This window comes from Morchella sextelata (assembly GCF_020137385.1).
Source record: "Morchella sextelata strain SCLS chromosome Unknown scls_12, whole genome shotgun sequence".
Classification (NCBI taxonomy): domain Eukaryota; kingdom Fungi; phylum Ascomycota; class Pezizomycetes; order Pezizales; family Morchellaceae; genus Morchella; species Morchella sextelata.
The window spans coordinates 147,727-163,962 of record NW_025408627.1 but is presented as its reverse complement, the minus strand read 5'-3'; the positions used below and the strand labels follow the sequence as shown (position 1 = coordinate 163,962).

General features: G+C 51.9%; 4 protein-coding genes across 4 annotated transcripts; all 4 read right to left on the bottom strand.

Annotated features, from left to right (window-relative positions):
* Positions 1–166: 166 nt before the first annotated feature.
* H6S33_001947 (uncharacterized protein) lies at positions 167–2,167 on the bottom strand (the record flags this gene model as incomplete). Its single annotated transcript, XM_044833730.1, has 1 exon — positions 167–2,167. The coding sequence occupies one exon, from the start codon at positions 2,165–2,167 to the stop codon at positions 167–169; it is 2,001 nt and encodes a 666-aa protein (XP_044693090.1).
* A 429-nt stretch (positions 2,168–2,596) lies between these two features.
* On the bottom strand, positions 2,597–3,792 carry H6S33_001946 (uncharacterized protein; the record flags this gene model as incomplete). The annotated part of the gene is made up of 8 exons (XM_044833719.1): positions 2,597–2,618; positions 2,686–2,694; positions 2,763–2,930; positions 3,000–3,089; positions 3,183–3,223; positions 3,407–3,470; positions 3,532–3,630; positions 3,698–3,792. The coding sequence occupies 8 exons, from the start codon at positions 3,790–3,792 to the stop codon at positions 2,597–2,599; spliced, it is 588 nt and encodes a 195-aa protein (XP_044693089.1).
* A 2,636-nt stretch (positions 3,793–6,428) lies between these two features.
* H6S33_001945 (uncharacterized protein) lies at positions 6,429–11,770 on the bottom strand (the record flags this gene model as incomplete). Its single annotated transcript, XM_044833708.1, has 3 exons — positions 6,429–9,391; positions 9,635–10,767; positions 10,902–11,770. 3 exons carry the CDS (start codon positions 11,768–11,770, stop codon positions 6,429–6,431), a joined length of 4,965 nt encoding a protein of 1,654 aa, XP_044693088.1.
* A 770-nt stretch (positions 11,771–12,540) lies between these two features.
* Positions 12,541–14,337, bottom strand: H6S33_001944 (uncharacterized protein; the record flags this gene model as incomplete). The annotated part of the gene is made up of 3 exons (XM_044833697.1): positions 12,541–12,730; positions 12,817–13,047; positions 13,538–14,337. The coding sequence occupies 3 exons, from the start codon at positions 14,335–14,337 to the stop codon at positions 12,541–12,543; spliced, it is 1,221 nt and encodes a 406-aa protein (XP_044693087.1).
* Positions 14,338–16,236: the final 1,899 nt, after the last annotated feature.

Genomic DNA, 16,236 nt, shown 5'->3' with positions numbered 1-16,236 from the left:
AACCAACACCAGTACTCCAAAAGCGCCTCCATACCCCCAAACAAAAGAAAAAAGACCGCCGCCCAGTAATACTACAACTAAGGAGTGAGAAAAAGTTGGATATAAAAACAAACACAAAACGCCCATATAAACAAAAACTCCTATAATGTAGTCCCAACCGCAGCGTCTATATGCTATCCGCGCCCTTCAAACAAAACACGACATCCCCCTCAATGGCGCTGTTCCTACCCGCGAGATACCTCGTCCTCGGGCGTCCCCTATCCAGTAGTTCCTCCTCTGCCCACGCCCCCTCTAGCGCCGCCCAATCAAGGCCTTCATCTCCCTCTTCCCCTTCCTCCCCTTGCATCATACCAACGAGAATATCGCCCTCCCGCTCCTCCTCGGTCCAGTAGTCGGCAATGACCTCCTCGACATCCACACTCGACTCGGAAGATTCGGCACTGTAGATGCCCTCCCGCCAGTCATCGGGTGACCCACCGCCATAGCTCCCGTTGAGGATCATCTCAATCTCAAACTCGAGTCCCCCGTTCCCGTACTGTTCCTGATGGCCCTCGTCGAGGAACTGCTCCTCGTACATCTCGTCGACATCAAGTTCATCCTCGTAGCGCTCATCAACATCGCTGAGTGCGCAGCCTTCATCCTCGTCAAAGCGGAATGCATCACCGACGCTGCTGGCAAATGAAGCACGTGCTCCGTAGTAGCTTGCGAGCCGCGGTGAGACGGGGTAGACGGGTGATAGTAGTGCTGTCTCTCCGGGCAGCTTGGGTGATAGCATGGTGGTAGTTATAGGTTTTGCGGGTGATGGAGGCGGGGGTGGGGATGGCTCGCTGTTCACTACGGCGCCGTCTGGGTCTAGAACGCTTGCTCTAGCCTCTACGTTGAAGATGGAGTCTGAAGCAGGCCTTGACTGACAGGTGCTGGTGCTAGCGGAGAGAATATCTCCTGATTCGCTCCAGTTAAAGTTGTTGAACCACTCCACGAGGCCGTCGTTGAAGCCTTCAAAGTCAACCTCCAAGACTGGGCTAGACTCGCAGACTGGCTTTGTGGGGAGAGGAGAGTCAGGGACTTCGGGAAGTGGCATAAGTGCGTATATTTCTTTTCCTTCCGGTGTACCTGGCTTTGGATGTTGCTGCCTTTGCTTTACCTTGCTATTCACAGCACTCGCTTTAACCCTCCTGCGTTTCTGCGGAACCGGTGCCATTATAACTGGCGCCGGAAATTCAACATCACCCATTAGCTCTACTGGTGCAACCTCAACCTCACTGCCAACCAGCTCAGCCATATACCCCACTGGTGTTGGAGTTGGCGTTGGTACCGGCGGGGTAGGTCTTGCACGTTGTCTTTGAGCTCGGCTTTTCGCCGGTGTTGGTGGAGGAGGTGGCGTGCGCGGCGGCCGCTCAACTGAGTCGATCGTGATTCGGCGCGGCGCGATCCCGCTTGAGTTTTGGAGTGTTACAATATCTGGATTGCTCCTGGCTGCGGGCTGCTTCTTGGCGTTTGGGTACATTGAGAGTACAGATTCAAACATCTCACTTGTTTTGTTGCGGAGCTGTACCGGTGTTCCTTTTCGCGGGGTAGGAGAAGATAGATGAATTGGTGGTGGGATCGTCTTACCACAGTTGCCTCGGGGTGGTGGCAGTAATGGGCTATTCTCCGGTGATCTCCAAGGCCGTGCACGTGAGGGATATATTCCTGGCGACCCGATCCCTGGCCAGAATATGTCATTTGGCGTCTCGGGAGCAATGAAGCTAGATGGTCTCTTTTGCCGGGAATCCACAAGACGTCTCATCTCACCGGGTGAGACCAGTGATGGCGCGGACGCGGACGGGTGGTGATTTCTGATGCGGCCTGGATGCGGTACTGAGCGGATTTCTGGTCCTGTACGTGATGATGTTGATGTTCCTCTGCTGATGGGGGACATGAATTTTTTTGATTTCGAGGTTAGACGTAGGAGCTTCCGCGTGGGCGGAGATGATGGTGGTATTGGAAGCTGCTTTTGAGTGTTATAACTAGGAGTAAGAGGAGAGACCTGGCGTTGAAGGCCTGCAGAACGTTTTTCGACCATGAATTGTCGCATTTGTTGCTCCAGATCGAAAGGACGAGACTGCTGTTGTGGGGCCGGAGAAGCAGGCCGTTTGGTGGTACTAGTGAAACTGTATTTGGTCATTGTGAATATCGTGTAGACGATCTACGCCGTGGATCGTGATAATTGATCAATTCAAGCACATGCAATAGGCTGAGAAGAATCAAGCAGTAAAAGAGCGATGAAGCCGTGCCGTTAAATCCTCCAAATATCAAAAGTAGGACTTTTCTTTTCTTCGAAACGAATGGACCCTGTACTATGAGGCGAATAGTACTAATCTGTACAAACCCTCGCAGACCAGCCGAGATCAAACCAGAAGAGCGAGTGTCGAAACGAATGTGGAAATCAATCAAGATATGAAAAGGGAAAGAAAGGAAAAGAATAGACCCCCGTGACGGTGAGGTCGGGGGATTATGTACGGTAGAGACGGTATGGGAACGGCAGATCAATATCTGATTATTGTGGGGAAGTTACGGTGATAACCCACACCGACGGTGTGGGTGTAGGTTTGTCCTATGTGAACCACTCATGTTGGCTGCCTCTCACTCAGTACGGTGTTGTCGTGCCATGTTGATGGCGGGGGCCGAAGGATGGGTGTTTACCGACGGGTTCTAGAAATGGATGCTGTCAACCGATGGGTCACCGTCACAGGATGGGGAGTTTTATCGAAGATATGTACCTATATAGAAGAACTGTATGAGATACCCCTCTGGAACTCCGATAGGTAGATGTCTTGATCTGCGTGTGGATCGTGCACGTCTTGCAACTACTGAGACGGTCCTGGACAACGTTGTGACTCGACCACTCAACACCCCTGTAACGAGGTATTATTAACCACGCACTAAGCCTGATTAGGTGGTAATTGTAAGCATTTCATGCGGAGCCTCAATCGGCATGCGACCAGGACCCGACCGACGGTGGGTCATTGGCCGGAACAGAGCGGCGGAGATCACTTTTCGCGGCGAATCTTCCTAACTGCCAACAGCGTTTGAGTTTGACCATTGTTCTGATAAATAAGCTCAATTGCCAACTGGATCAGCGATGCGACTTCGTTAAGGTGTGTCTTGCACAAATCATTTGGATCACGGACGACACGCACATTAACATTTTGAGCGTACGGCCCTTCTGCTCGGAATAACACTGTATTGTGCACCAAAGGTAAACTCCCTATCTTGATATCGCACCAATCCCCCAATCGATTGGTAAAAACAACCCCTCTTTAATCTCGGTGGGGTCTTGTGGCAGGGCTCGGTCTACCTACCGGGATGGACCTCAATCACGCCTACGGCACAGGACCAGTCGAATTAATCTTCTTTATATCACCCACGAAGAGAAAGAACATGTAGTGTAGCCACGCGATCCAGTAAGCGTGCACTTCGAGAAGAAGCTTAATTCTAGGTTAATTCTGGGAACAATATTCCGTTGTTTCGGGTTGGTGCAGGATGTACTCGCTGGTATCATGCACCGTCATTCTGGTGGGAAGATACTTGTAAGACTTGGTGAGAAAGTAAGGATTGATGGAAATTTGGTTATCTTGATCTGTACAACTATTTCACGCCGTATTATTAGCCACTGTTATAATACTTACAATTACATAAGTGTGTATGACCCTACCTACAGGATGGGAAGGTCGGAACCTTCATCCCATAATCAGACGAGGAAGTACTCGGTCTCGAAAGCGATTCCAAACTCCCGGTAGTGGCATACATGATTCTAGAGTGCACCATGAGTACAATACAGTAAGTATATATAGGCTACCTCCGAATACATGTGGTTGAATGGTTTTTGATCTTGGGATATATCGCAAGATTGATCAGCAGCCTTGATGAAACAAATTCCTTCAACAATCCATTTAGACCAGTAATCACAGCCTTGGTTATTCCGGCTTTTTGTGCGGCTAGATATGACGTAGTGGGGTCCGGTCCTATTCAGGTATTCCAAGGCTCGAAATACCCAACATGCAGAGTGTACTTGTAGGAAAACCGAGTGATGATCCATGAACTCACCAGCTAGTTCAAAGTCCATTGACTTCCAAGAAACCAAAAGTATCAATAATCAACTTCGGAAACCCCCTAACTCACCTGCTCTGAGCTCTCACCACACCCATTCCATCCTCGCCATATCACAACACCCTGTTGCCAAGACATCCACGCCGCCGGCACCGCCTCAACCCCGGAATAGGAACAGAACCAACAGACTGGCTACTTATCTTCCACCGACGGTATCGATAGACCGCCTTGGAACATTTATGAGGTTTGACCGTTTGATAAGTAAGTGAGTGAAATTGTTTTCGTTTCTATCATCGTCCCTTCAATTTAGGTATGGGTGTCTTAGCCCATGGGCGATCACGCATCGGTGTTTGAGATGTTTTCCGATAGAATCTACGACAGGATAGACTGGTTAATTAAATCTTTCTTATCCTGAACGGATATATTAGGAGGCCCATTCTTAGCTAATCGATTGACTGGCAGGTGACCGCAGAACAAAAGTCGAACAAGAGGACGAAGTTAAACTCCAAGCCTCGTGTTCATGTGCCATGTGTAAGCAATCACTCCTTTCCTAACGACAATAGATAAAGTTAGTAGGGCTATCTTTCTAGCGTATAGTATCGGAACAAGAATTTCCTTTCCGGGCTTTAAAAAATAACAGCCACCCACCCACAGTGGTAATTACTAGCTTGCTTCGGTGGAGTTGACGCGAAGAACCTAAGATCAATAGTAAGAGATGTAAGATACCCTAGAACACAAGTCAGCAGCCCTCTTCTAATTGATTCTTGAAGCTGAGATTACGCGAATATCTGCGCAATGCCTTGTTGTTTGATGATAACCTCTAAGAATGCTCCTAAGTTCGTGTCAAGATGTCTAGAATGGGTGCTGAGAGGAATCCTCGCTTTTTGTTTCTGTTGATGACGATAGCTCATTCTATCTTTAACCGTATACCTCTAGCATCATGCTACCAAAGACGTCACATGTGGAGGGACAGCAATGTTGAAATGGAGTGGCGGGCAATGCGGTGTTACTCTTGTCTGTGAACATTGGTATGGTTTGGGGACCGATATCCATGTGTCGCCTGACTAGCTTCATCCGCTACAGGCAGGTGTAACATTCTCGAGCGGCACCCAACATGCTGAAAAATCAGACATGTAAATTTCAGGTTTCGGATAAAGCCAGATATGTTGGGCGACAATACTAGTGCAAAGGACTCTATGCATACCACGAACACTACATTTAGTGATAGTGGGAGAAGGGAGAGGGTAAAGACAATCCGCACATCTAGACACCCGTGGGCACGCCCCACCTTTCCCCAACTAAATGTACATGTACATACAGTCCCCATGGCTAAGGTATCGGAGAGCTGTGATGAAGAGAAAGGTTTGTCATATGTGCGCTATCCCGAAGATCAATGGGGAGTTTAACAGCGGATAGACGAGATATCGAGATTGGGGCACCGCATTCAGTGCACGTCAGACCGAAGTCACGTCATCGATGGATAAAATAGGCTCCCTACTCTACCCATTCAAGATGAAAGATTCGTACTGATAAATTCCAGTGAGCTATTGAATTCACCCGAAAAACAGAAGCTTATAAAGGAAAACATAAACTACATGTATCATTGGGCCAATAAGCGGCTGAGCCCCCAATGAATCCTTAGGTCGAAAGAGATCATGTTTTGAAAATACTTTAAGCCAGGGGTGATCTCTATGAAGTGTTCATTCCAAGTCGTGAGTCTAGGTTTCAACCGTTTCTCATGAGGGCTATAATCTGCGCCAACTGGAATTACAAAAACAGGGGTTCATTTGAAAACCAAGGGTGATGCGAATGACGGGGAATACCATTGATTGTATCTTTTTGACTTGCATTTCGATGCAGAATTTTGGGTGCGTCAATCGAGGATTACCTACCAATGATATCTCAAATACTATCGCTAGGCATTCGGCATAGTTTCTATCTTACCAGTACGTGGCTCAAGCCGCCGCCGATATAGACAAGCCTAGAAGGATCAGTCAATTATCGAAGCCGAACGATTATACCAGTCATAGTATATCACTCGTTGGTTTTTCCTTCCGAATAACCTCCATTAACTAAAGTCACTGATTCGAATCAACATCGGAATCCAATGCTGCTTGTTCATGTTCTAGAAAATAAACACCAACTATTTAACTAATATCAAAATAAATCAAAAATCAGAAAATTTACAAAACCAGGGAATAATATATAGGATATCGAAAACTCAAGAACGCCACCGTGTTATACCGAAAGAAATCCATATGCGCATAAAGGTCTTGAGTGAAAGGGTCAATACCGGTACAGACGCATCAACTAGCACCTACTCCTACCTAGGAATATCAAGGGTCCGCCGGCGCTTTCTCTTCTGATCCATCATACCACTGCACATAACTTTCACCCACATCCTCCTCCCATTTATGAACAAATCGGGCAATTGGTTGCTTTAACTCGACATCTCCCTCCTCCAGTCTCGAATACCATTCCTGAATTCCCTCATCACGAACATGAGTTATACCTTGCCACAGTGGAATCATGGCAGTAAACAGGATCATGAAGATTGCATATACCAGCCATCTCTGCCGCTGAGTATCTGTTTCTTTCTGACGGCGGTTTATTTCTGCTGTCCAAGCATCAAAACCTAGTTGCCCCGGTTGATTTACTCTCTTCAGTGTTGCGGTGTAATTTAAGGGTGAGTTGCCGTTGAACATCGTATGGGATCTTGCAGGATAGTTCAAGCTCATTTTTACAGGTGACTTAAAATCTAGTGAGTCTTCTCGAGCCTCTGACGGAAGTTTTGGACTATAAAGAGCGCTTCTAATCCATTGTTCTGTGGTGGGGCTTTTGTTTAGTTCTTTAATTGGCTTACCCGGGTTCTTTCTATGCTCCTCTGCTGCTTTCATGTAAGAGTCAATGATAGAATCCACTTTTGCCTGCTCTTTCTCATCTTCTGTCATTGGCTCCGCTTCTTTAGGCTTCATACGCCCAACTGCTGCAATTGTCATGTCGAAATATTCACCCATTATTTCGGGAATGGTCCACGCTCTCCAACCATCATTAGGATTAGCTACAGGCTTGTCGGCTTTTGGTATTGATGACCCAAAGTTTTCAATGTGTAAGTTTTCTGCCTCTCTGTATATAGGTGCTTCTATTTTGGCTTGTCGTCGGAATCTGTATCGTGCATTTGGTCTCTCGGGGCCCGTAGGGTGTCTAGAGCTCTGAAAGCCACCGATGTCGGTGATGCATTCACTAACACCATCCGAAGAATTTCCAGAGACCGACTCATCTCCCTCTTCCTGGCTAGAGGTCAATTCTGCTTCTTTCTGATAACTCTTGGGCCTATTCCACATTTTCTCGTATGCTCTTTGCTTGTTCCATTTTTCCAACTCTTGCTTTTGGGCGAATATTATTTTCTCGGCCTTGACCTTCACTATGGCTGCGGATTCGTCGGCGGTGAGGTCATTTGTGCCCAAAGGCTTGTAGTCTTCATCTTCTGCACACGCAAAACCTGCAACTTTCCATGGGAGCCATGACGCTAGGACTGCTCTATAACTACTTTCAGGAATCCCTTCACTTCCATGGTCTTCTAGAGGATACTTATCCTGAGGTGACTCCTGAGACCATGTAGTTGGGGAATGCTGAGTCTGCATAGATGATGGGTCCTGGAGAGGAGATCTATGCGGAAGAGGGCTCCTCGGTGGAGGAGTCCTATACCTCGGATATCCAAAATTCCCAAAGCCGTCGTCCACAAGCGCTCCGTCCACCCCCGGAATCCTCAACTCCGTCATGCCCTCCACTCCCGGTTCCTCCACATGTATTGCCCTGCGAGTCCATCTCGGCGGCGGCTGATATCCCACCGGCGCCAACGCGGGCGCCTGGTGGTATATGTAGTTGAGCCAGCTGGGCTGGTTTATGACCGCCGGGAGTGTTCTGTGGCCGCGTCGTGAAGATATCGAACTCCTGTTTCGATTCCTGTCGGTGGGATCCCGGATGTGCGAGTTGAGGAGGATGTAGTCTTCCCCTAGGGATTCGTTGTCATCCTCGGGATCGTCGTCCCACCAGCCATCGGCGCCGAGTGCTGCAGCACGGGGACTGAGGGGAGGGCGGGAGTCTATGCTTTTGGCTAGTCGTTCGGCTGATTTATCGGCTGAGTCTTTCGACTGTACAAAATCAACATCGTAAGGTACGCGGGCAGGAAGTACTGGAGGCATGTTTGCTGGTGTTCCTAGCGCCAGTGGGGGTGGTGGAGGTGGTGGAGGTGGTGGAGGGGGTTCATATGGTGGAGGTGGCGGCGGTCCGTCTTTGGAATCATCTTTTGGACCATCCTTTGGGCCATCCTTAGGCCCATCCTTAGGCCCGTCCTTTGGACCATCCTTTGGACCGTCCTTTGGACCATCCTTTGGACCATCCTTTGGGCCGTCCTTAGGCCCGTCCTTTGGACCATCCTTTGGGCCGTCCTTTGGGCCATCCTTTGGGCCATCCTTTGGGCCATCCTTTGGCCTATCCTTTGGCCTATCCTTTGGCCCATCCTTTGGGCCGTCCTTAGGCCCATCCTTTGGGCCGTCCTTAGGCCCATCCTTTGGGCCGTCCTTAGGCCCATCCTTTGGGCCGTCCTTAGGCCCATCCTTTGGGCCGTCCTTAGGCCCATCCTTTGGGCCGTCCTTTGGACCATCCTTGGGTGGTGCAGCTCTCGCAGTTCTCTGTGTTCTCAACTCATCTCTGTACAAGCGCCTTGATTCCCTCTCGGCTGCCCTGGCAATAACATGTTGGTTTCTCCCCCTATTATATGCACCACAAAGCTGTTCATTATTCTCCCATAATTCGTACAGTCTCCGCTCACTCGAGAAACCGGCCCGCTCTTGGACAGCAGTATTCCTATTGTAGCATATCATATGTTCCGGGTCCTGAGGCGGCAGCGCATTGAACGCCGGCCGCGGAGGCACCCCCCGCCGCTGTGGAAAGACATAGTTATCCTCGATATTATCGTACGCATACTGGCTGTCCATCTTCTCGCGCAGCTCTTGCGCCATGCCGCGTATATGTATCTCGTTGTTGCTGCGCACAGAGCGCGTCACGGCGTAGCAGTTGTTGTAGGTGTCGATGTCGATGTTGAGCTCCTCCTCGTCGTCTACGCGCGATGCGAGGGTGTTGAAGTTTGTGCGTTCTTGGCCGATGCGGACTTCTCGGGCGGCGGTCCAGGCTGCTTCGAGGGCAGTCAGAATGGCTTCGTTTGGGGCTGTGTCGGGGGTGCGGGGGCGGTAGAGGCCGATTGTGTCGACGGAGTCGTCGGTTTGGTAGTGGTAGCCTGCGGAGTGGGGGGTTGGATCAGGTCAGTATGTGTGCATTTTAGGACGGGTGTTAATATATAATGCGTGAGCGATGTGTGCGAAGTTGTAGATACTCGGGAGCGCGCTTGGGTAGCTTAGGGGGTATAAGGGATAGCATCTGGAGGGGTAATGGTATCTGGAGGGGGGAATGATATCTGGAGAGAGAATGATCTCGGAAGGGTAATGATATCTGGAGGGGTAATGATAAAAACGCAACATACCGTCAGCATCAGCACCAGGAAGCGGAACACTCCCATCAGGCGCCCACGGCGCTCCATTTCTCATCCTCGCCGCTCCCACCGCCGGCGTTATCGGACCCCTGATCCTCCCCGCAAGTGGATCCGGCGCCGCGCCCGCTGGCGGGGGTGGCGGGGCCGTCCAGAACAGAGATTCCACCTCATAGGCATCGTGCTGCAGCGAGAATATGGGCGACATAACCTCACTATCATCCTCTGACAGACTGGGCGCCTCCGGATCGCCCTCCACCTCCGCGGCCGGGTCGTCCACCGGGTCGTCGACATCGGCCCCGGCATCAAAGTCCGCGTCGGGATCATAATCCGGCACCAGATCGAATCCGGCAGCTGTCGCATGCGCCTGGCCCTCCATGTCGACATTCAAAGTGCTCATGAGCTCCGTCGTAAACCCATAGGCGGGGTCATCCCACTCATAGTCGTCCCGGAGCGCGTCCTTCACGGGTAGGCCGCGGGCTCGCAATGCGGGCGGGGGCCCGAGCGGAACCGCCGGGGGCGGGTAGCCGATTACTGACACTGGAGAGGCGCCGCCAATGTCCTCACTGGCGGCATCGCTGTTCCCATCTCCATCTTGCCAGACCGGGGCTTCAGCGGGGGGAACAGGCGCCAATGCGGCGGCGGGGGGGTACGTCCCAGGAGGAACACCGTCACCGGCTGCATCTGCCATGCGTATCTCGAGCTCCAGCGGCACCGGTTGGCGTGTCATGTATCCCTGGACTATCAATCTCATGATTACTCTTCTCGCTGCTGCTGCTGCTGCCGCCTCCTCGTCGTCGTGGTCCGTTGCCGTCGCCGCCGCCGCAGCACCCCGCAGTGCCTCGTCGAGTGGATTCACCGGGAGCTCGACCCGCAGCCCCTTGATGCCTGCGGCTAGCCGAGCTCTGAGGCCAGCTACAAGGACTCTTCTCCGCTCGTTCGCCTCCATGATGCCTGCGAGCCTTATGCTTGCTTGGGCCTGGGCACGGGCGTTGACGGCCAGGTTGTCGGAATCCACCTGCCGTAGGAGTGATGCGGCAATTCGGGCGTTTTCAGCAACTTCTGCTGGGGTCAGGGGCGGGGGCAACTCTGGTCCCTCTACTACCTCACCCGCGGCTCCCCGCCACCTAAACGGCCGATATCAGTTTCATGTTTTGGCATCACCAACTATCACTCGACTGGGGGGGTTTGTCCAAAGTCAATGATCGCAGGGAGAGTCATTGATCGAAGAGAGAAAGAGGTGGGGGGGGAGAGAGCTCACAATTGGCCAACCCAATTCAAGGAGCCGTAGGCCCCCAACAAGAAGAGAACAAAGATCAACGGCGAAACCACCAGATAGAAATCCCAGACCAACAGGCTCGTAGCGATCCATTTGTTCACCACCGTCCCATAATCCCCACCGCCCCAGGCCATGACTGCAACAAACCCACTCAACAAAGCACCCATCCCCACCACCCACACCCCATCATGTCCATACAGGACCCACGCCCACCTCGCAGACCATAGATAATTAAGCACCCCGGCCTTCGCCATCGACCATATGAGGCCCAACCGCATCAACCGCAACGCCGCGGTTTGGTGCGTCCGGTAATACATCGGCGACAGCGCAATGAACACAAGGATAGTTGGTACTACGACCTTTATTGATAACCAGCGCAGGAACGGCAGCGCAGCCTGCACCTCATGCGTCACCGCTTGGTACACCGGGTTGGTCTGCCGGAACTCCTGCGAGAGCGGGCTCATCCACATCAAAGATAAATAGAACACGGCGATGCATTTGCCCATGTTCATCCCCATCCACTCCAGCATGGGCAGCGACGCCGCCGTCCACCCGCGGCGCTGCAGAGCCACGATACCCCAGATCCCTAGCAAGCTGTAGAGCGCCTTCAGGTAGTTAGTCGCCCGGGCGCCCCTACCGTAGCCCGTCGTCCGGAACAAAACATACTGGAGGAGGTGGAAGCCGCTGAGCGTGGGGAAGGTGTGCACCAGCAGGAATGGGGCGAAGTAGATGGTGTTTGAGACCCGGAAGAACTTCTGGAAGAGCACCCCGCGTTGGTACCATTCGTAGGGGGTTTTGAGGACGGTCTTCGCCGACCTGAGGGCTACGGTAAGTATTGCGCCGGCGGGCATCGCGGGCTAGTGGCGGGTGTGTCGGCGGTCCGACACTGGGATCATGGGGTTTTTTCGTTTTTTTTTTTACCTTTTGTTTTTCGCGGCCGTGGTGTGTGGTTTTTTTGATATTGATTTTTGGTCTTTAGTCTTTTGTTGATGTTGGCGGTCTGGTCGTCGTCGACGTCGTAGGATGGAATCTCCAGCAACCCACGGGATCCGAGTGTCGAAATGAATGGGGGAGTCGAGAGTCGAGAAAGAAAAAAAAGACTAGTAAGTCAGTCCAGTCGGGTCAGTGCGACTGCTGTTGTACTTGATCTATTTTATCACAAGGAAACCAAAAACAAAAACCGCGGACAAAGGGGGCCTGTGTATGACCTCGAGGAAGAGGACGATGGGAGAGAGAAAAAACGGCTACTGTGAGCTTCATTGTTAATGGTTTCCCCCCCATTAATATTATTACCCCCACCCCCCCCTTTCCCCTCTAACCCACCTCCGCACCATACACACACACTCGCTCTCGCTCCGTCTCTCGAGTGAGAAAAAAAAAATGGCATTGTATTGTCCGGCCCCCACGGTCAAAGAGAAACCTAAGCACATAAGTCTTTGTTTCCCCCACCCCTCCCTCCCCCACAACCCAACAAAGGAAGCCCACCCACAAACAAAAGCGCAGGAAACAAACCATTTATTTTGCTCCGGCCAGGGTATCCGCTAAACCCCAAACAAAAAAAAAAAAAAAAAAAAAAAAAAGACACCAACCACCACCACATTATTATTATTACTACCACTTTTTACTCGTTCCGTACACAACAAGCCGAATACTTCTCCACCTCCCAGGCCACAACACCCGTCACAATCGGCCACACATCCTCCACCCACGCCCACCACTCCTGCCACCCCTCGCCCTCCCCACCCGCTAGCTCCTTGCTCCCGTCCGCTCGCTTCTCGCTGTTTGGATATGCGCGTTTCAGCGCACACAGCCTACATCCACCCATCATTCGTCAGCACAGCCACCCACAACCATCCACTACCATTACTACCACCACGAGGGACAAAGAAAGACTCACCGGTACTTAGTACAGTCGTCGCTCAACTCGCCATGGATGTCCTCCTTCGTCTGGCGGTCGGGATCGCCCAGTGATATGCGCGGGGGCAGACACACGTGGTCCGTGAAGCGCCATTCCTCGCCGGGCTGGGCGTGCAGCAGGTGTAGGCCCGGGAAGGTGAGGTTCTTGGGGAGGATGTCGTAGCTGCCGCGGAGGTGCGGGTGCGTGGTGTTTGTGTAGGTTGCGTCGTAGCTGTGCGGGGGGGGAGTAGATGTTAGTAGGGGTTTCTTGTGAGCTGGTGAGATTCTAGCTCAGAGTTCTTAATCTAATTATTGGGATATGTAGGGGGATTAGAGCCATACAGTGGCTAATTGCGGGGTCTTAATAAATCTCGGTGGGCGCTTTGTGCGGATTGAGCTGGCTCTGTTTCCGGTGATTTGATCATTTCCCGCCAATCAAATCCCTGGAAATAAAGCTAGCTCTCTCGATGCCAAGGGCCCTACTAAGCTACTATTTGGGCTTCTTTGACCTGTACTCATCCGGAAGATCAATTGCACCGATAAACCCGCTATCTTATCAGATGCCAACTGATCCCCCAAATCCGTACTAGCCCCCCGCACTAACCGCCCGCCTCGGAATAGCGCCCCACCAAAAAACCGGCCCCCTAATCATTACCCCCGCGCACACCGCCAACCAAGACCAAAAGCCAAAAGCCAAAACCAAAGAAACGCTCGTTACCTACGTCGACGTCTTCAAATCCAGCTTCACCTCGCCCACCCTCCCCCTCGCCGCCACCGTCCCATTCCCCCCACTCCCCACCGTGCCATTCCCCGTCCCATTCCCACCCCCCCAATACCGACCCGCCCCCTCGCCCACCACCAACCTCATATCCAGCATGCCCCACCCGGCCAACGTATCAAACCGCTCCCTCTCCGGCGCGCCCTTGCGGTACAGATTAAACCCGGGCTCCATCCTATAATGCCGCACCAGCTCCATGACCCCCACCTCCTCCCCATCCTTCCAGTACCGCACGCGACTACTCGCGCCAAACACGCTGCCGTTCCCGCCGTCGTACCACCCCGGCAGTACCTCCACCTCCGCCATGAGCGCATACCCGCTGCACGCGCCCGCCCACGCCATTTTCTGGAACGGCTCGCGGAACGCGAGTGCCGCGATGAGCAGATATGCGGCGGAGACGGCGAGGAGCAGGGCGGCGACGATGTAGTGCGTGCGCAGGCGGAGGCGCGGGAGGTGGATGGTGAGCGTGCGCTTGAAGGAGTCGTAGCGGCGGGGGCGCGAGGTGATGTGGTGGTGGATGACGAGGGCGTTGAGGATGCCTATTAGTGCGCTGCCGGTGATGGTGCAGATGGTGAGGATGGTGAAGGTGTGCTGGCCGTGGGAGCGGAGGTAGTAGGATGGGGCGGAGGTTGTCGGGTGGATGTAGGCGTGCGTGATCAGGATGATGAGCGTGAGGAGGGCGAGGTTGAGCGGGACCAGGGCGTAGGAGAGGGTTTTGACTACCCATGGGTGCGATTTGAACATGGTGAGCTGGGTGTGGTATTTGATAGACAGATGAGCTGTAGAGAGCGCCCTCGGGAGTGTGTAGGTTGTAGTTGTATAGCTAGTAAGTAGGGCGCTGATATTAACGATAGACGGGCAAAAACCACTAAACCAGATAAACCACTGATACTAAACTATCCACCACGCAGCAAACAAACAAAAACTCCAAAACGATAACGACCGACAATTCACACCCAAAGGAAGGACAGAAGAAAAAAAAAACCCAAACAAACTACCGACTCTTTTCGTTTGCTGTGCAAGAAAGAGAAGGAAGGAGAAAGGGCCAATCCGTCCCCCCAGAAAGTAGAATAGAATAGAAAATAGAAAGGAGTAAAAAAAGTCCCACCCACCCCCCACCCAGGATTGATCCAAGACCCAATGCACAACAAAGATCCAAAGCGGTGCAAAAGCAAGAAAAGAGGTGTCCCAACTCAGTCCTCAAGCAAAGCAAAGCGGAGATTAACGAGGCGTCGCGCACGTGCTCGTTCCAACCGACCGACCGTATTCTGGATCAAGGTCCGAGAGCAGGTACGTCTGTCCGGGAAACAGGATGAAAAAGGGCAGCTAGCTATGCTGGGCAGAAAACTCAGTCAAGAGTTTCTTCGTGAGGAATTGGGAGGAATTGGGGGAGGAATTGAGGGAGGGGGGAGGATAGGGAATGTGTAGGAGAGGAGGTGAGGTGAGGTGAGGTGAGAGGTTGCGGTGAGTGCGAGAGGTGGGGTTCCGCGTCATAAAAGAGCACTCGCAGAGGTGCAGTTTGGTTTTGCTTTTGGTTTCCGGGGGTTGGAGGTGCATGGTTATCGTGCATGTGCATATCTCGGTGCATGGGGTGGTGGGTGGTGGGTGCCTGTGGGTGTTATGTTGATGCCTCTGCACTTTTGATATTGGATGACATGAAGCCATTGGAAGAGCCCGAGAGACCAGACCAGGTCACTGGCTGGGTATCATGCCAGCCGTCATCCGACCTATCAACGTTTCCACAGCTCAATGTTTATCTGGCCCGTGTCCCTCCTGCTTCTTCACCTCTGCTGCCACGACCCAACGTCTAAATGCACTTACATAAGCTCAGGTTACTCAAGCAAATCAGCCACTGTTACGCGACATGGCATTTGCAAGCCGTCGTGCCTTAAATTCGCTGCGTGCTGCAAATCCACTGAATTAACTGATTTCGCATTCAATTACACACACACAATCACAATCAATCCCCCCATTATACATATTACACAAGTGAAAGGAAACGTGTTATCGATCGCGCCGCCGTAGTCTTCCTTCAGTCAGACGAATGCTCAACCACATCACAATCACACTCGCGGGGAGACAGGCCATGATCTGCCGGCTGAATAACGCCATGCGGCTATCCGTTCCTTCCACTCCACCATCCACCTGCTCACTTTGTCGACGACTAATTGCTAGTGAGTACAGTCGCACCTCGCTATGTCGTATCCTGCTATGTCGGATCCCTTGCTGTCTCGTAACGATCCGCCGGCAACGTCCTGTCTCCACCAAAAGTCGTTTGCTATCTCGGATTTTGGCTGTTTTTCGGATCGTATGGGAAATCAAGAACAGGTACCCCCGGTCTCTATACAAATTATATTTGCTATCTCGGAATTGTTAATAACTTAACCTATTATAGGGAACAGCTTCTACCCTTATCAGTCCCTGTCGGACTATTGTCTGAAAGGTGATCAACAGCACCCCAGCTTCCGTTGGCTTATGTTAACTGCACATACAGATTATTTTCCACTAGATGGAGGTACTGGAACAGGCGAAGAGATGGATAAGATCTTTGCTACCTCACGAGGGTGTTGGAGGGTTACTGGTACTGCACACCTGTTGCTGCTGCTACGAAGTACGAGGTTTACTGACATTGCGCAGCTTCTA